General features: G+C 34.8%; 1 protein-coding gene across 3 annotated transcripts in view; it reads right to left on the bottom strand.

Annotated features, from left to right (window-relative positions):
• Window positions 1–2,375: 2,375 nt before the first annotated feature.
• The window catches only part of LOC105035233 (chloride conductance regulatory protein ICln), a 47,444-nt gene continuing 29,384 nt past the window's right edge, over window positions 2,376–20,435 (bottom strand). Inside the window, exons 7-8 of one of the 3 annotated variants that reach the window (XM_010910710.2) lie at window positions 2,747–2,835; window positions 2,376–2,661 (exon numbers count right to left, since the gene is read on the bottom strand). In XM_010910710.2, coding sequence (XP_010909012.1) covers window positions 2,764–2,835 — 72 coding nt within the window. In that variant the 3' untranslated portion in view covers window positions 2,376–2,661; window positions 2,747–2,763. Of the gene's footprint in view, window positions 2,836–20,435 lie in introns of all 3 variants that reach the window. The other 2 variants (XM_010910711.2, XM_010910709.2) reach the window with 2 other exon arrangements.

Genomic DNA, 20,435 nt, shown 5'->3' on the forward strand with positions numbered 1-20,435 from the left:
CTAGAATCCAACTCCCCAAAACCAAACATGCCCAAATGAGTTGAAGACCATTTCTCTATCAAGTAGCCAGTTTTAGTTGAGAATAGGTATGGACTCCTGGGCGATTGCTGATCAATTGCTTACCCTTAAACTTTGGCATCCACACTTCTGTTCGGAATTAGATCCAACTAGCCATGTTTCTGTTTAGTTGTGTTTTGCTGACTTCAGCGGTGGGATTGAAACGTGGTGTTCAAGATTGCCTTAGCTGCAGAAACTCCACTATACATTAGTAATTGAATGGAAGAGGTCATTTGGGGAGGCCCAGGAATCTGTCTAAACTATCGAGGCCTAGAGGAAAAAGCCATGGCAACTATCCAATATGAGAACCTTTTCATACTCTTTATTTCTTGTGCAGTGAAATTGGTCACCTCAAGGATCGATGCCCTCATTTCATGAGAGAAGAAGCCGAACTAATTCAGCATGAAGGGAGAGACTGTATGGTCTGTAGATGATCGCCTCTAGGGTTCCTGTGGAGCAAGGAGGATGAAGGAGACGATTTGTCCTAGGCTTTCTCAACCAAATCTGAAAACTGGAGCCGAATCCTCATCAACAGCTGACCAAGTCGCGGCTTGGGGGATCATGAAATGGCAAACAGTTTGAGGAAAGGGAAGTTTTAAGAGGGATGGTTTCCTTGCCAGCATGGGCACTGAAAAGGGCATGGGATGCAGAAAGCCTCGCTTCTGTGCTTTTAATATGGATAATTTTCATTTGGTAATGGATAAAAGATGGATGCCCTCATTGGATCCTGCACGGTGAACCCAGCGAGAACTTAATATGAGACCCTCATTTTCTAGCATGTACTTCTGCCACATAGATTCCCAGTGGAAACATCTGCAACGTCATTTTCGCTTTTCAAGTACCTTTTAACCAACCTACCAACGATCATCCAAGATAATGAGGAGATAAAATAACCTCGAATACTTATAAATAAATAGGATTCCTCATTACCACATAAAAAAGCTCATTACCCAATAATAAAATCTTTTGTTTGCTTGGTCACTTTAAAAGCTAAAGAAGAGGAAGTGAGAGAGAGACGACCTTTTCCTAAACAGTAAGCCCTGCATAGAAAGCCAAGCGACAGATCGATTGCACGTCACGATACTAGGGATATGCACGACTAGGACCGGCCCTGGGACAGGTCAAACTGGACGACCGCCCCAGCCCCAGGCCTAGACCTTGTATTGATGTTCCAATAGGATGCAAGGATGGCTTTCTACAATATTATAATAAAAAAAATAATTAAATAGGTTAATGATGGATTTTATACACTGCTTAATGAATATATTTATAAAAATTATTGCACGTAGATTAATTTTTCAATGATAATTAATATTTAAAGTATGTTAATTTTTAATAGAGAAGATCCCATTTTTTCATTTAGCCCTAGGTCTAAAAAATGTCAGGACCGACCTTGTGCACGACCATGGGTGTTTATTTGCAGATAGAAAGAGTTGCACTCCCTACTTGATAAACAGTAGCTACATATATTTCAAAAACCATTTTTTTTATATATTTAAATATCATAAAAAAATTAATCAATCTTTTCATTAACCAATTTATCATATTCTTATACTTTTTTAACTAAATAAATTATTTTTCTATAAACAACATTTGTCAAAAAAAAAAAAATCTTACCCACCGACAAATCATTTTTTTATCTACCAAAAACACACTATATTTTCTTCCTAAAATACCCCTAACTATATAATATATTATTTATCAACATATAATATGTTATTATAATATAATATTATATTACAATATATTATTATTATATTTTTTTTTTATTATGTAACATTACAATATATTGCACCATACTATTATTTTATTATAATATAACCTATTACTATAAGATAACTTATCATTATAATATAATATATAATATAATATTATAGTAAAATAAAATATATTATTTATATTACACACAAAATAAAAAATATTATAAAAAATATAAATAGAAAAATGATCGTGTAAAGGAGAAATTCCAAAACCATACTCTAATGCATAAAAAAATTTGAATAAATTATTTTTTTATTTAAACATTATATAAAAAATATTTATTCAAGAAAATAGATATTCCCAAATAAGTTATCTATCTTCCAAAATAATCGGCCCTTAATTTTCTGTAGAATGATCCTATCCGAGCACTCGGGATATCTCATCCAGCTGTCTATAGGATATCCCGCTGCAACTTGAGTCCATCAAACAACCGCCGATCTTCCCCTATCTAGCCATGTAACCATGTAATGATAATCTCATGAACAAAAATAAATCAATTTAGCACAAAATAAAAAAAGAGCAGTTTACATGAACATGCCAGCTGCAACAACTCCTGATTGGCCTAATGTTAACTTAAATATAAAATTCCTGCAATCGCATCACAAAATCCTCATATTTACTCCAGCTATGGGGCAAGACTGCTTCCAATAGTCAGGCTTTTGGTAACAGTACTCGGTTCAAATTCTCCAAGACACGATCAACCTAACATACATTCTTGACCAACAGCAAGACCTTTGCATGAAAAATAGCCATGATACAACCACTCTACCAGGTGGTCTGCTGCATGCTAGTAGGTGAAGCTAACCTAGCTTGGCTTTCTTGGCAGAAGTGATGTTTAGTAAGCTGACAGCAAAACACACCTCCGAAAGCTGCATCGTTAGTAGTTTAAAATAAGAGCTGATAGATCAGACTCTGCAGAAGAAGATACCTGCATGGGTATTCTGCTTATTGACGAACACCTTCGGACTCATGTTCCACTTCCTCTGCATCCTCAAATCGCTGATCATTGATTTGGAGCTGCAATAAAGTTAACATGTAACAAATTAGCTGTACTTGAAATTAGTAAAGCACCTCTTGCTTCCACAAGAGGCAATGCTAATTTCTAAGACAAAATCTTGGTGATGCCTGAAAAGAGCCGTAGAAAATAACCGAGTTTGTCATGATTAAAATCCTTCTTGCTAACTCAATATCTTAGGCTTGGAGGACTTCTGTGTCACTCACCATGCAGTAGGCAACAAGTGCACTCAACACTCAGAAGAGGTAAACAAAATGAGGAAAAATAATTACTGATTTAAGCAGCTGCAAGCTGTTAATATAATATGTTACGCTCCAAAAGCATTTCATTACCAGCATCATAATGATGTAAATCATTACGAAGACAGAGAATACTTACAGATTAGGAATGGAGAAGCAAGATGACAGCATGAATTACTAATAGTCACCAAAACTACAAACAAGTTTGCTTAACCCCCAAGCAGATCATTTTAGATTAGATGCGCAAACAGAATTGGCATGACAGAAATCCTTCCAAGTCTCATCTGATGACATCAACCAAATCACCTCACAATTTGAAAATTGACTTGCAAAAGTTATACAGTTATCATATTTGAGAATATTATCTATCATATTTCAAGAATCTCCTCAAACAGATAAGTATATATTGATAAACAAGAGAGCTCAACTTAATCAACTACAGTCAATATGGTCAGTCTCTGCTCGAGGCTACTCAATGTTTGTTATGGATGCCTTTTGGTCCCATCATATGGTTCAGCTATTTAAAGTATAATCAGATGCCCTTGTTCTATCTAGAAAGATATATATATTTGATTAAGCAAGAGCCAATTGAATGTCGGATCTCTGGATGCATTAATAGCTTTAGTGTTTTAGAAGGCTGCTGCAATTTGTGGGCGGTTAAGGGACTCCATGGTGCATATACAGTATACGAGCCGTATATGCAGGTGCACATATGGATATTATGTTTAACAATTTAAGAATAAATATAATACACTAAATAAAAAAATAACAATATTCATGATATTAATATCTTTTCTTTTGGATGTACAAGAACCATATTAATAGCAATAACTACCGACAATTGTGCTTATTACTTAATATCTAATACCTAATAGCAATAGTTATGACATAATCAATATTCGACAACGTAACTCTATCAGCCCTTCTGAAACACATCAAATCCCACAATTAGCTTGAACCTACTTCATCTACAGGCCATGTATGTGCCTCAAGGATGCTAAGTGAGCACACATATACGACACTATTTATTGAAGGTCCCCATTTGGCATGGTTGTTTGAGGGCCAAAAAGCACTTATTGGAGAGCCAAAAGTTCTTTTGGATGATTTTTGAGGTGATGGTAAAAATTTTGAAATAGCTTTCAAGTTCTTCCAGAAGCTGAAAATGATGTACTACGAAAAAACCTCAATCTAGAGCTTTTGGACAGAAGCTCTACTTGAGATGCATCATATTGCATACGATGTTTTGTGTGATCATATTGCAACTTTTCTCATGAGATTTTGACTTGTTTTAATTTAGGATATTATGCTTGTAACATGGATATTGAGAAATACTAACAAACATATATGCTGTTACCATGATTGTAGAGATATGAACAATTCACTGGCATATCTTGTATTGGGTGAACAAAGTCGGACGTTTTAATTGCTATTAGAATCAATAACTACTCAGTTTGCTATTATAGTATTCTTTGTAACTTGATAATCATCCAATTAAAAATAATAATATTATTGATTATATTGTTTATATTAAAATATAAAAAAATTATAAATTAACAATATCTTACAATAACACTTTTTGATAGTATAATATAATATAATAACATTATATTATCATTATTATTCTATAATATAATTATAAAAATAATATAATAAAATTATAAAAATATTATTGTGTCATTAACATAAATATAAAAATATTGTTGATCATATTCAAAATATCAAAATAAATAATATTTAGATTAAGTATATTTTATAATAATAGTTTTTGATTGTACAAATATTTAGATAAAAAGCACATCTAATGTCCTTTATTGTCATTTCTTAATACTAAAAGTGCTTTCTCAATTTGGCTTACAAAACAGATGTTGAAGTTCCGCAGTACTTCAAAAATATAAATACCAAATAGACAACAACTTTTTATTAAAAGTTCTACTAGTGAAAGCTCTAACAAAAAAAAAGGCTCTACTACCTACAGCAATGTCAAACAGGCTATTCTATGCAAAGGTTTGGGATTCTCTTCAATTTCAATGGAATGCATCTATATCTGAATATCCAGATCTAAATCATGAAAAAACTCATGAAATAAATGCAATAATTCTGGTGGTCTGGAACCTGAATGTGTTATATTTCAGGGGCTCTTTTACATGACTATGCTTATCAGGTCCAGGCAGGATGCGGACAGAAAAACAGATTCTTCCAGGGACCTGTTTGCGACAGAATTGTCTATGTTTGCAATATTGGGATCACTAAATATAGAAAAACACATTTTTGTGCCCACCTAAATCTATTTTCTTTTCTTGATAATTTTGAACTTGTTAAAGCCTTTGTTCTATCATATGTACATGCTTAACATTATTATCTTGTTTTATGCTAATTTGTTTTGCATGCACGTTGAAAACTTGCGGATCAATATTCATGTTAAAATTTTCCTTATTATGATTGTCATTGCATCCTTGTCATGGTAATTATAGAACTTTTTCCAAGTATCAAGAGATGTTTGAGCATGTTCTAGAGAAGGTTCCCTCTTGTATCAATCATTGGTCTTATACCAAAGGTTTAGTATGGAACTGAAAAATAATGAGCTCTAAGTTACTGATTTCCAACACATGTATGCTCCTTTTTCATGAAGCATCATTATTCGTGCCTAAAGGTGCCATCTGCAAGTACATCTTGTATAGGAAAACCTTGGGCTACATGTTTGTTGTTTGTCATTTCTCCCAAAAAAGATTAACAAGATTAAGAACAAATGTTTTATTGAAATCCATTTGTAGGAGATTAATACTCTTATGCACCATCTTCTATTATTGGTCCATTCATTTCAAGTCCAAGTATTGCAATATGGATTTGTCTAGCCATCTTTTCAAGGTTGTTTTTCAATGGGTCAAATTATTCAACATGGAGAAGTTAGCTTGAAGCCCCTGACTTATCATGAATTTGAGTGGACCTTAGAAGCTCCCACCTTTGGGATCTAAGCCACATGAGAGAGAAACAATTGGCAGATTTCTAACACTAGTTAGAGCATCAATTTGATACCCTAGATTTTTAAACAGCAAGATAAGACATGCAAAATCTGAAAATACAAGATCTGCATGTTTCCTAATTCCAAATAAATCAAAAACAATCAGTAAAAAGATTGAAACACTGTTGACCCCAGGTATTGATTTTGATGAATAGCAAAACGTTTGAGCATATGATTTGTCTAATGTTTCATTAAGTTGATATTTCAGAAAAATTAGTAGGTATCAAAAGATTGATTCTAAAGACTCAAATAAATTCAAAAGAAAAGATTTTGAAAGCTTAAATAGAGTGAAGAAACTTTGAATTAGAAAGGGAAAAGAACTCCAAAAGAATGGGATTAAAATAGATTTTTATTCAGTTGAGGGCAATTCGAGTCAACTCAAGCAAAGTTTGAGTTGACTCAAGCTGAAAATCAAAAGCAAAGGAAGTTCTGCCATGCAAATATTTCAGCTGGCATGCCCTCGAGTCGACTCAAATTTCATCTGAGTCGACTCAGATCAGAAATGGCAGAAGTGTAATTATTTAGAACAAAAAATTGAATCACCGAGCGGCAAGTCGAGTCGATTCAAGTTCCTCGAGTCGAAGTTACAGGAAAAAACAAAAAGGTGTATTTTCGAAAAAACAGACTCGAAGGCCATTCGAGTCGACTCGAACCCAACCTGAGTCAACTCGAGTTCCAACAGCTAGTTCTGCAAAATTTTTAGAACTTTATAGATTTCTCTCCAACGGCTCTATTTCGAACTCCAACGATCAAAAATGATTCAATGGACTTACAAACAATGTTTTTATACTTCCAACAACTGATTGACAAGATAAAAAAGTGAGAATCAAAGAGAAAAGTGAAAAAATAACAAGAAAAGATCAAGAAGCATTGAATAGAGAGCTTTCACTCAACCACCTGAACAATCAAATCAAGAGATTATCAATTTTAGAAAGTGATAATCAAAGGTCCACACACACCCACAATTAAAGTAGATGGTAATGATGTTCCCAAATCCGAAGAGAATTAGGATAAACTTGATATGAAATTGATTGAATTAACTGCTAAGCTATGAATGTCCTATATTGTGCATTAGATGCTAATGAGTTTAATAGAATTTCTACTTGTGTTTCAGCTAAAGATATTTGGGATAGGTTGAAAGTTACCCATGAGCATACCAAGTCAAAGAGTGCAAAATTAATATACTTGTTCATAGATATAAATTGTTCAAAATAGAATCAAATGAATCTATTACGGATATGTTCACTAAATTCACTGACATTATAAATAATTTGAAAAGTTTAAAAAAATCTTATATTAATAGTGAACTTGTTCGCAAAATTTTTAGGTCCTTATCAAAGAGATGAAAAATCAAATTCACCGCAATTCAAAAAGCCAAGGACCTCAACAATCTTCCATTAGAATAACTTCTTCATTCTCTTATGACCCATGAATTAACCATGAAACAAAATATTGAGGAAAGTAAGAAAAAAAAAAGACCATCGCACTCAAGTCAACCGCAATCAAAGATAATGAAAGCGATGAGTCAGATGAAGAAGGTGATGAAAATAATTTGGCCTTGATTGCAAGAAGATTCAAGAAGTTCAAGAACAAGAAAAAGCAAAACTTCAAGAAAAAGTCCTTCAAGGGAGAATCAAGCAAAGATGGAGAGAAGGAGAAAGATAAAGAAATCCTAGTGTGCTTTGAATGCAAGAAGCCCGATCATTTGAAGATGGATTGTCCTCCTCTCAAGAAATCTAGTAAGAAGATTAAGAAGACAATGATGGCCACATGGAGCGATAGTGAGGACTCAAGCTCCGATGAAGATACACAAGAAGTTGCCAACCTTTGTTTGACGGCACATCAAAAGGAGGTAAGTGCTGAAAATTCTCTAGATTTCAGAAGCATGCGAAGGGATAGGTCTAGAATAAGTCTTGTATGAGTCCTTTAATCAAGTCCCTCTTCTTTAATAGGCGCTTTCCGGTAGCAGGGTTTTCTTATCTTTTTACGATTACCATTCAAGTATGAAATATCTCCGCCTCCCCATTCCTTTATCAAAGTCTAGTACTTATGGCGCAAGTCAGTCTCTTCAAGTGGAAGCAATCATAGGGGCTTCGGGTCTGAGGTAAGCCTTCCTGTATCATTGGTATGAATTACAAAAAGCATTTTCAAAACTAATGACTAAATTTAGAAAAGTTTGAAAAATAAGAAATTAAAGAAACAAAATCTTAACTTAATTGATGAAAAGGAACAAATTTCAAAAGAGGTTGAATCTCTAATTTGTGAAAATCGGAACTTAAAAGATGAGTTGAAAAAGCTTAAATCTTTTATTGAAAAATTTACTTATAGTTTCGAAAAACTGCACATGATTTTAAATGACAAAGAGCTGTTTTTAACAAAACCGATTTGGGCTTCAAACTTAAAAAGGAATAGAAATTATTTAAGAACATCTTTGTAAAAGCTTCTTCAAACTCTTCTTCAAACGTTACATGTTTTTGCTGCGAAAAAATGATAAATCTTATTCATGTGATTTCAGAAAATTAAATGAAAGCATAATTAGGAAGGTATGGGTTCCAAAGAACCATTAGAACTAACCCTAAAAAACCCAGATGACTTGGATACCTAAAATCTCTACTTGATTTTTTTTTGTAGGTGTCTTGCAACCAATGGAAGAAAGACTTTGGTATCTCGATAGTAGCTAGTCAAAGTACATAATGGGTGACAACTCATAATTTGTCACTCTTGAAGTAAAGGATGGAGGAATAGTTACCTTCAGAGATAATGAAAAAAGATGTATTATCGGTATTGATAACATCCATATCTCACCCTCTACCTCTGTTCAAAATATCTTATTAGTTGATGGATTGAAACATAACTTGTTTAGTATTAGCTAATTTTGTGATAAGGGATACAAAGAAACTTTTGAATCATTACTATGCATTATATCTAGTCCCAATGACAATGGCATTATATTCATTGGATATAGACATAACAACATCTACATAATTGATCTATATGATCTTCACTTGAAAAATGATCAATGTCTTATTGCAATGAATGCCAAAGTTAGTGAGATTAGCTGGTTGTGGCATCGTAAATTAGGTCATGCAAGTATAGATTTGCTTTCAAAGCTTATTAAAAGAGATTTTGTTAAAGATTTATCAAAACTAAATTTTGAAAAGAATCGAATTTGTGATGCTTGTCAACTTGAAAAACAAACAAGAAATTCTTTCAAACCAAAAGACATTGTTTCAACTTCTAGACCTTTGGAGTTACTTCACATGGATTTGTTTGGATCAACTAGGATCACAAGCTTAGGTAGAAAAAGATATGGTCTTGTAATTGTAGATGACTTTGCACGTTTTACATGGATTATGTTTTTAGCTCAAAAGGATGAAACATTTTCTACTTTTACTAAATTTTATCGCAAGGCATCAAATGAAAAGAACTTATCAATAGTATGCATTCGTAGTGACCATGGAACAGAGTTTGAAAATCATCATTTTGAAAATTTTTGTAATGAAAAAAGAATAGAACATAATATTTCTGCACCTAGAATACCTCAATAAAATGGGATAGTACAAAAAAAAATCGTACTTTAAAAAAAACGATACGTACCATATTGTGTGAAAGCGATCTACCAAGATACTTTTGAACGGAAGCAATCAACACAGCATGTTATATTCTAAATCGTGTTTTAATTCGATCTATTTTAAAGAAAACACAATATGAGCTTTGGAAAGGTAAAAAATCAAGCATAAATTACTTTCATGTTTTTTGTTGCAAATGTTGCATACTAAATAATGAAAAAGATAATATAAAAAAATTTGATGTCAAATCGGATGACGATATATTTTTAGAATACTCTACCTCTAGCAAGATATATAAAGTCTTCAACAAAAGAACTCTTGTTGTTGAAGAGTCTATCCATGTAGTTTTTGATGAATCTAATGACAAGTCTCCAGAAAAAGAAATATTTTAGATGACGATGCAGAAATTTTGACCAACAAAATGAATAATCTCACGCTAAAGAATGATCCACCTCAAAATGAAGAAAACTTAAACAAGAATGATGAAGAGAAGATAAAGGAACCCACTCCAAGCCAAAAGGATAAACTATCCAAAAAATGAAGGTATGCACATGAACACTCAAAAGACTTAATTATTAGTGATCCATCTCAAGAGGCAAGAACTCGCTCTTTTTAAGAAGTGCTAACAATTATCTAGCTTTTGTATTTCAAATTGAACCTAAAACTATTGAAAAAACAGAAAATGACCCAAATTGGATAAATGCCATACAAGAAGAATTAAATCAATTTGAGAGAAACAAAGTTTGGACTTTAATTGATAGACCCAATGACCATCCAATAATTGAAACTAAATGGATATACAGGAATAAACTAGATGAAAATAAAATTATTACTAGAAATAAAACTAAACTAGTAGCCAAAGGATATAATCAAGAAGAGGACATTGATTTTGATGAAATTTTTATCTTAATTGCTAGATTAAAAGCAATTAGATTGCTACTTACATTTGCTTGCTTCATGAATTTTTAACTTTATCAAATAGATGTTAAAAGTATATTTTTTAATAGTTACATAACCGAGAAGTGTATGTTGAATAGCCACCCGAATTTGAAAATCATACATTTTCTAATCACGTTTACAAATTACATGAGGCACTTTGTGGCTTAAAACAGACCCCTAGAGCATAGTATGAAAATTAAGTAAATTTCTACTAGCTAATGAATTCTCTAGAGAAAATATTGATAAGACCTTATTTTTGAAGAAAAAAATGAGAACTTATTAATAGTACAAATCTATGTTGATGATATTATTTTTGAGACTACTAATGAGGCCCTTTGTCAAGAATTTGCTAAGCTTATGCAAGATGAATTTGAAATAAGTTTAAAATGAGTATGATGAGAGAGCTCAACTTCTTTCTTGAACTTCAAATCAAGCAAACAAAAGAGAAAATCTTTATCAACCAAACCAAGTATACAAAGAAAATACTCAAAGTTTGGGATGGAGAAATCAAAATCCATTGGTACACCTATGAGCCCCTCCTGTAAGCTTGACAAGGATGAAAAAGATAAAAATATAAACATAAAACTATATAGAGACATGATAGAATCTTTACTTTATCTTACCGCAAATCAGATATTATGTTTAGTATTTGCAAATATGCAAGATATCAATCAAATCCCAAATAATCTCATTTGCTTGCAGCTAAAAGAATTTTTAAATATTTATCAAGTACATTTGGTGTTGGATTATGGTATGATAAGCTTTCATCTTTTCAACTAATAGGATATTCTGATGCTGATTTTACTGGTTGTAAATTAAATAGAAAAAGTACTAGTAGAACATACCAATTTCTTAGGGTTAACTTAATCTCATGATTTAGCAAAAAAAATAAAATTCGGTTGCACTATCAACGATTGAGGCCGAGCATATTGCTGTCGAAAGTTGTTCTCAAATCATGTGAATTAAGCAATAATTTAAGGATTTTGGTATTAAGCTTGACAAAATTTTAATAAGATATGACAATACAAGTGCCATTAATTTAACTAAAAGCCCAATTCAGCACTCAAGATCAAAATACATTGAAATAAAACACCACTTCATAAAAGATCATGTACAGAATGATGATGTAATGCTTGATTTCATATCAATAAATAAAACTAGCTGACATTTTCACTAAACCCCTTAATGAGGAGAGATTCAGTATAATTAGGAGAGATTTAGGAATTTGTTATCACTCAAAATAGATTCAACGAGTCCCTTTCTAATTTGGATGAAATTCCATCAAAATCTTTTGAATTATCATCAGTTGAATTCATTAGAAGAGTCTTGATACTCCCAGAGCATTGAAGTTTCACTAAAATATGAGTGTGACTCTGACTCATGCTCGAGTCGACTCAAATGCAAATCCAAGTCGACTCGACTGTTGGGACCACAGGTCTTAAAACCCGAACCGCAATCTCCATTTTACCCCATTTCACTTGGAAACTATTCCTAAATCATTTTCTTTTCCTCCAAAATCCTAAAAATCTTCTCACCCATCCTAATCCTTGATTCATGATCTTCCTCCCTTCATCTCTTCCTATTTTGCACAGGATGGCTCCAAAAATGAAGGCTGTGCGGATGAGAAAGAGGTCACAATATGAAGAAGAGAGAACTATGAGTCGAGTTGTGAGGGATTCAACTCAAAGAGAAGGTTCGAGTCAACCCACTATTGAACCCCCTAGGGAAGAGGAGCAAGCACCCAAAATCAAGGTATTGAGTCTCCTCCACAGTCCACTCCCTCGGGAAAAATGGCGATGAGGGCAATAGCTATGGGAAGGAAATTGATTTTGCTTTTTTTTTTGACAAGTATAGTTTTCCTATAAGTGGATGGATTGAAGCAATGGGATGGAAGGATTTTTGCACCATTGACCTTCCCATGTATCCTAATTTGGTGAGAGAATTTTATGAAAACCTAAAGAGAGGATCTGGAGAGATAGCTTCTACTGTCAAGGGAGTTGAGTTTGATCTCACTGAGGAGATGATTGGATAGATCTTTGGCATTCCACATGGTGGCACTATACCTGAGATACTCCCAGACAAAAAGAAAGGACTAAGGATTGTAGTTGGTAGAGATGACATAGAGGGTGATGTACTTGCTAACACTGACACTTGAGATGAGATTACTACACATGATAGGAGGGATTCTTATCCCAAAGCCAGGGAGACATGACTTTATATCTGAGAGGGAGCTTATGATGATGATGTGTATTGTTAGAGGCACCCCTTTAAATCCTCCAGGGATCATGTTACATCAGATAAGGGAGGCTGCATCAAAGAGGAAAGCTTGTGTACCTTATGGTTTGTCTCTCACTAAAATATTTATGGAAGTAGTTCCTCTAAAGAATGAAACCTATAAGAAGCTATCACATTTTGACATCTATGATAATAGATCTCTAAATAGAATGAAGTATTATGTGGTTGGAGGAAGATGGGTGAGGAAGATATCACGATAGGAGACACAGGAGACTAGAGCAGAGCAGACTAAAGAGCCCTCCACTCATCCAGCACCATCATCTCCCACTCCACCATTAGCAGCTCATGATCAGGCTATTAGATTTGTGCTCTAGAAACCAATTGTTGACTGACATATTTTGTAATTCCAGAACTTAATCTTGTACTTGTAATATTTTAATTATCAATAAAAATTTTCCATTCCAATCATGTTTATGTATCCATAATTTATCCGAAAAATTAACAAAGATAATTTTTGTATATTCTTAAAGTGTTGAGAATTTGAGACATATTAATTAGTAATTAATTTCTAAATGGTTCCGATCAAAGGATCGTCATGAAGGATAATAATCAATCCATTCGAGATCGGTGCACGGTTCACCTCCCTTGTGGGCAGATGAGTCTCAGGTCTGCAGTGTAGGGACATTGAGATGAGGGTGTGGGTGGTTGTTAGAGAACTTGTACTGAGTATGACCAATACGAGAAATCACTTGGATATCTACTCACTCGTCAGTGTCTTCTAGATGCTGCAATGATATAAGTGGTCCTTTGACGTGCGGTGTCATTGGCTATTCGCAGCGAAGCTACTGAGTTTGACTGCATGTTCCCTTGATCCCAAGTCATTCAGATCCTTGTTGTGTATGTTGGCTACAGTAGGTTCAGGTTAGCTGTTTAGAATAGGATGCACCTAGATAGAATCTATCGATCTTGGTAGAAAAAGAGAAGTCTTATACGATTTGCGAAATTGAGTTCAGAAAGTTTTTGACCAAAGCAAACGTGAATACTGAAAAAAATTTCCACGAGATTCACAAACGAACTCGAATTGAGCCAATCTAACATAAGACTGACAATAGGATCTAATGAGTTCTCCATGACCTTCATCAAATCAGAACTCATGATAAAAAGACTGAATCATACGATAACTGCACCTGGGGATTCACACTTTTATTCTACTGGATTGCCACTATATATTGCTAGATGTCACTGATAGATTATGGGACTCATCGGGCGTCGTCTTGATGATCGATGACCCTCGAAGGATAGAGTTGGAATTGTTCCAACCCATCGAAAAGATTTTCGATGATATTGTGATGGAGATCACAATATATCTCATTACTAAATAGAATTGAACCTATAAAATTACACATTAAGGGATTTAATTTTGAATTTACCAAGTGAACTTATGAAATTCTAATTGAGTTAGAATTTATTGAAATCCTATTGAGTTTAAGAGAATCATACTAGCACATGGTTCAACCTAATTCTTCTCAGAACTTCGATTGGATCAACTCCATTGCATTGAATCTAACCTAAATCCATTAGGGTTTAACTGAGTGCCTGATTGTGAGCCCAAGAAGATTAGATCATGTCAATGAGTTGGCAATTTAATCTACTCTCTCTTTGATATTTTCTTTTGAAGCGAAAAATTGATGGAAGAAGAGATGATGCCATCCTCCCTTTTTGGAAGGTCCATGGGGCACCAATCTCTTGGAATGGAAGGAGGAAGAGAGGGGCCCGACCCCTCCTTTTGGTTTGGCGTGGAAGGAGAGAGAGAGGGGCCACACCCTCTTTCTTACATAAAAAACCCTAGATGGGGGGCCAAGGGTTGGCGCCCCAACTACCTGCCTCTTTTGATGAGGGGCGCCCAGTCAGTCTACCTATTTTGACTGGGGCACCCCATTTATTTGCCAAAAGAGCTTTAGATCCTACCAATTAAGTCTGGTTTTAATGAAAAATAATCAGATTAAAAAGATAGAAATCCTTATGAGATAAGGATTAACCTTTTTAAGTTGATTGATTCTTGATTTGGATCAAGGAATGGTCTATATAAAAAGACAGCTCTTAGGATTTTAATTAATAGAATTTTGAGAAATAAACTCTCCTCTCTCCTCTCCATGCCTCACCCTCTCTCCCTCTTCTTTTTCCACACCCAAAGGTTGGGTGTCCATCTTCCACACGTTAAGAAAAAGATCTCTTCTACAGCAAGGAACAAGGAGAAGGCTGCTGTTCAAAAGTTGAAGTTGCAGTCAAGATCAATTGCTGATCAAGGTTCAAAGAGGCAAAAATCCTACTTGGAAAAGAAGAATCTACCACGAGAAGAAGGATTCAAGGTTGATCCCAGTGGATACTTGTAGAGGCCGGACACGTATGCGGCTCAAAGACTTTTGAATCTGAGATCATCGATAGCGGTGAATTTCTATCCGTGCAAAAGTATTTAGATTTGATCTCATCTTTATTTTTATTTTCACATTATATGCATGTCTTTATTCCTGGACTTGGGTAGAATTAAATGAGATCTAATGCATGTGAGGTTAAAGGATTTAACCCGATTCGTTTTTCACTGCTCTTGAAAAGATTTTGGAAATCTATGCATGCATCCTACCTGATTTTCTAACAGTGGTATTAGAGCCACAGGTTTTTAAAGATATAATCTGATTTGTCTTAGATCTAAAAGTTTTGTTGATTTAAAATTGATCTTGTGCTGGTATAAAGTTGTCTTGGTATATAAGGTTTACCTCCTATATTGAAAAGGTTGTCCTAACATAAGATTGATCGATTTTGAGAACTATTTTTGAAACGATTAAATCAATCTTTTAGATCTGAAAATTGACGTATGTGATATGTCTCATTTCATATTTAGATCTCAAATTAGAATGATTAAATGTTCACATCAAACTGGTATAAGATTATCTTGGTATAGGATTTTTTTCTTATATTGAAAACGTTGTCCTAGTTTGATGCGAACCGATTTTTTGAAAAATATTTTCAAAATATTTTAATCATTATTTTAGATCTGATTATACATGTATTTGATATATGTATTTTTAGTTTTAGATCCAAAATTGTTTCAAGATCATAAGACACTAATGCATGCAATGAAACATAATCTAACAAATTATTTTTGGATCTGAAAATTTGGTTATTGCATGTGGATATGGGTTGAACAAATTAGGTCTAGTAATCAAACTACAATTAGAGTCAAATTGATTAGATCATACTAAAATCCGTTGTTGATTTTGAGCAATTGATTGAACCTAATCAATGGTTGATTAAGATTAGATCAAAGGGGCTCAAAATCGAGTTTAGTTGTAGTTGATCGCATCGATTCATATTTTGATGTGAATTGATTTACTCAAGATCAAATTTGGCTCAGTAGTTCGAACCCGTCTCAATAGATTGACCTGATCGATTCTAATCGATCAATTTAGTGTCTAAAGCAAATATCTAGATGGTGGTTATTTAATTGATTTCGTTATCTGGCTTGATCAATTTGATTGGTGTCTAAGAAAAGCAACGAAGAAATCCCACTCATCTTAACTTACCTGACCATCTTGGAAGATTCAGTTTCATAATAGATTACTCGTGGACTCGAGTTTACCTATGCCGACTAGGCTAGTTAGACGTGGATGTGCTAACCTGAATTTGATCAATTGGATGTTATATCTGCTGATTTAGAAAAGACCTAAACATAAATCTCTTCACTAAATATTAAGTCTAGAGGTCTTCCATCATTGTAGAGATATGGATGCCTTTCTGGCATTGATCGTTCTCGACTGGTTACAGTAATTTGTTATATCGAAAAGGTACAATCACTCTATTAGCATTTGATATCTTGGGGTAGAGATGAGATTGGGCTCAATAACTATTAGGTGAGGGTCTTAATGACGACTTTGCACCCGCTGGTGAATGATGGATCTAATTTAACTAAGAAATGTGCCAATAACTGTTAGGTGAGATCACAAGACTTACGACCAAACCCACTGCATCTTGCTTAGTGAAGCAATGGATAAAGTGTTGTCCACTTATTGGTCTGTACTCACCAATAACTATTAGATGAGGTGTGTATAGATTAATAGGACTGCAGTATCTACTTGAAACCGATCGCTACAGGTTTTCGTTTCTCCACCCGAGTGTGGGAGATTCGAAAAATAGTGAGAGCCTTTATTTGTTTTTAAAGTCCCTAGAACAAATATTTTTATAAGTACAAACATCTAACTAGAAACTGTTCTCTCTGCAGATAACCATGTCAAATTCCAACCCCTTAGCCCGTATCTTCGATACCAATAGGTTGACCGATACAAACTACAAAGACTGACTCCGAAATTTGAGAATCATTCTCAGTTCTGAAAAACTTACCCATGTCCTTAATCAGGATGCGTCGGTGTTACCAACTCGTCCATTCCTTGATCAACGAGCCACACTTGAGAAGTGGATAGATGAAGATAACAAGGCTGTGTTATATTTTAACATTTATGTCCAATGATCTTCAGCGACAGCATGAAGACATGAGGACAGTCAAAGAGATGCTAACTCACCTATAAGAGTTGTATGGTGAACAGAGTCACACAGCTCGTTTTGAGGTCTCCCAGAGACTATTCAGAGCAAAAATGCATGATGGGCAGTCCATAAATGATCATTGTTTGACAATGATCAAAGACATCGAGGAGCTTCAAAAGCTCAGCATGAACATGGACAAAGAATTACAGGTGGATTTGATCCTCCAGTCTCTTCCTGATTCATATGGACAGTTCATCATGAACTATATCATATGAATAAAATTGATAGTACTTTGTCCGAGTTACTGAACATGCTGGCAACAGCAGAGGGCACCTTGAAGAGTTCAAAAAACACAGTTCTGATTGTGGAGCGGGCTTCCTTTAAGAGAAAGTCTTATTTCAAGGAGAAAAAGAAGCCTGCGAAGAAGCAAAAGAACGAGACCAAGCTCAAAAAGCAAGTTCCGAAGACTGACGACAAGGGAAGTATTTCCATTGTAACGTTGAAGACCACTGGAGAAGGAATTGTCCGACCTACCTAGCGACTGTCAAGAGCAGGAAGAAAGATGCGCCTTCTGAACGTACGTCTAATATGCTCATTATTGAAACTAATCTAATTATTTCCTCTTCTTCTAATTGGGTTCAAGATTCTGGTTCAAGTACTCATTTATGCACTTCTATGCAAGATCTTGAAGAAGAGGACCGAGGGAAGGCGAGATCACTCTCCGAATCAACAATGGAGCAAAGATTGCTGTTGTGGCCGTCGGGACCTTCCCTCTGCGATTATCGTTAGGAGTTAGTTTAATTCTTAAAGACTGCTATTATGTACCTGTAGCCAGTAGAAATTTAATTTTCATATCTGTGCTGGCACAGGATAATTATAATTTTTATTTCAATAAAGACATATGTTCGATTTATTTAGAAAATAAAGTTGTTGGACGTGCTTTCTTGATTGACGGTCTTTATCATTTGCATATAGATGTGAGTGTCAATATTAACAAGCAAACTGTAAATGCCATAGGATCTAAAGGACTTAGAGATAAGATTAACCAAAAAAATCTGTGGCATCTTAAGCTAGGCCATATAGGAGAGGACAGACTCAACTAGAGAAAGATGATCTTCTTGGACCATTGACTTCCGAGTCTTATCCAGTTTGTGAATCGTATCTTCAAAGAAAAATGGCTAAGCTGCCCTTTATGGGATAAGGGAAAAGGGCGACTGAGATATTAGCCCTGGTACATACTGACGTGTGTGGTCCATTCGATGTACAAGCCAGGAGTGGCTATATCTACTTCATAACTTTTACCGATGATTATTCACGATATGGATTTGTGTATTTGATGCACCGTAAGTCCGAAACCTTTGAAAAATTCATAAAGTTCAAACATGAAGTAAAAAAATAGATCGAAAAAATCCATAAAGATTCTTCAATCAGATCGAGGAGGAGAATATTTTAGTAAAAAATTTCGGATCTATCTCAAGAATAATGGCATAGTCTTACAGTGCACACCTCCAGAGACACCTCAGCTTAACGGGATATCCGAAAGGAGGAATCGGAACCTATTAGATATAATCCGGTCCATGATGAGCTTCATAGACCTTTCTGTCTTTCTCTAGGGACATGCATTGCTTTCTGTAATTTATCTTTTGAATTGGATTCTCTCTAAATCCGTTCCTACCACACCATATGAGTTATAGTATGGTAAGAAGCTAACTCTTGGATACATTAAGATTTGGGAATGTCCAGCCCATGTCAAGCGACAGCAGACGGACAAGTTAGAAGCTAGATCCTTAGAGCTTGCTTCCTAAGGTATCCAAAGGGCCATGGGATACTACATCTTCCTGAGGATCACAATGTGATTGTGAGCCGTCATACCGTCTTCTTAGAAAAAGAATATTCAAGATGGAGGCAATGGGAAGAAGATTAAGCTCGAAGAGAAAGTCTCTGAAGAGCATCGAGTCCAAGAATCTGAACCCAGTAGTGAGCCAATAGATGTGATACCTCCATCTCGTAGATCAAGTAAGGTCTTCCATCCTCCTGAAAGATACTTAAGTATTTTTACAGAGAATTTAAAGGAAGCATTTCTTGTGGAAGATAGGAACATTAGGAATGATCCCAAGACCTACGATGAGGCAATGTTAGATATAGACTCCGAGAAATGGATGGAAGCGATGAAGTCAGAAATTAACTCCATGCATTCCAATCAGGTTTGGTGCTTAGTAGATCCACCTGAAGGTATTGTACCTATTGGGTGTAAATGAAATTATAAAAGAAAAATTGGGTTGGATGGTAAGATAGAGACTTATAAGGCAAAGCTAGTCACGAAAGGTTATAGTCAACGTGAAGGTATTGACTATCATGAAACCTTTGCACCCATGGCCATGCTGAATCCATCCGTACTCTGCTTGCGATAGCAGCTTTTTATGATTATGAAATTTGACAGATGAATGTGAAAACAGCCTTCCTAAATGGATATCTTGAAGATATCTATATGGAGCAGACTGAGTTTCCCATCCAATGATAGTGATCACAAGCTCTGCAAGCTACAAAGATCCATATATGGACTTAAACATCTCGGAGTTGGAACACTCACTTTAATGATGTGATCAAAATATTTGATTTCATAAAAAAACGAAGAGTCGTATGTGTACAAAAAGATCAGTGAGAGCGCTGTCACATTCTTCGTATTATACGTGGATGACATCCTGATAGGAAATGATATTTTCATACTGACATCGATCAAAGTATGGTTGTCAAAAGAGTTTGCCATTAGAAACCTAGAAAAAACTTCCTACATTCTTGATATAAAGGTCTATAAGAATAGATCTAAGAGAATGATTGGACTCTCACAGCGAATGTATATAGAGAAGATGCTGAAGAGGTTCAGCATGAAAAACTCCAAGAGGAGTCTTTTGCCCCTTAGACATGGCATTCATCTCTCAAGAAGATGTGCCCCGACACATCTGAGGAGATGCAACGCATGAGCAAGATCCCTTATGCTTCGACAATAGGAAGTTATGTATGCCATGTTATGTACACGACCTGATATAACCCTTATCGTGAGTGTC

This window comes from Elaeis guineensis, chromosome 4, assembly GCF_000442705.2.
Source record: "Elaeis guineensis isolate ETL-2024a chromosome 4, EG11, whole genome shotgun sequence".
NCBI lineage: Eukaryota > Viridiplantae > Streptophyta > Magnoliopsida > Arecales > Arecaceae > Elaeis > Elaeis guineensis.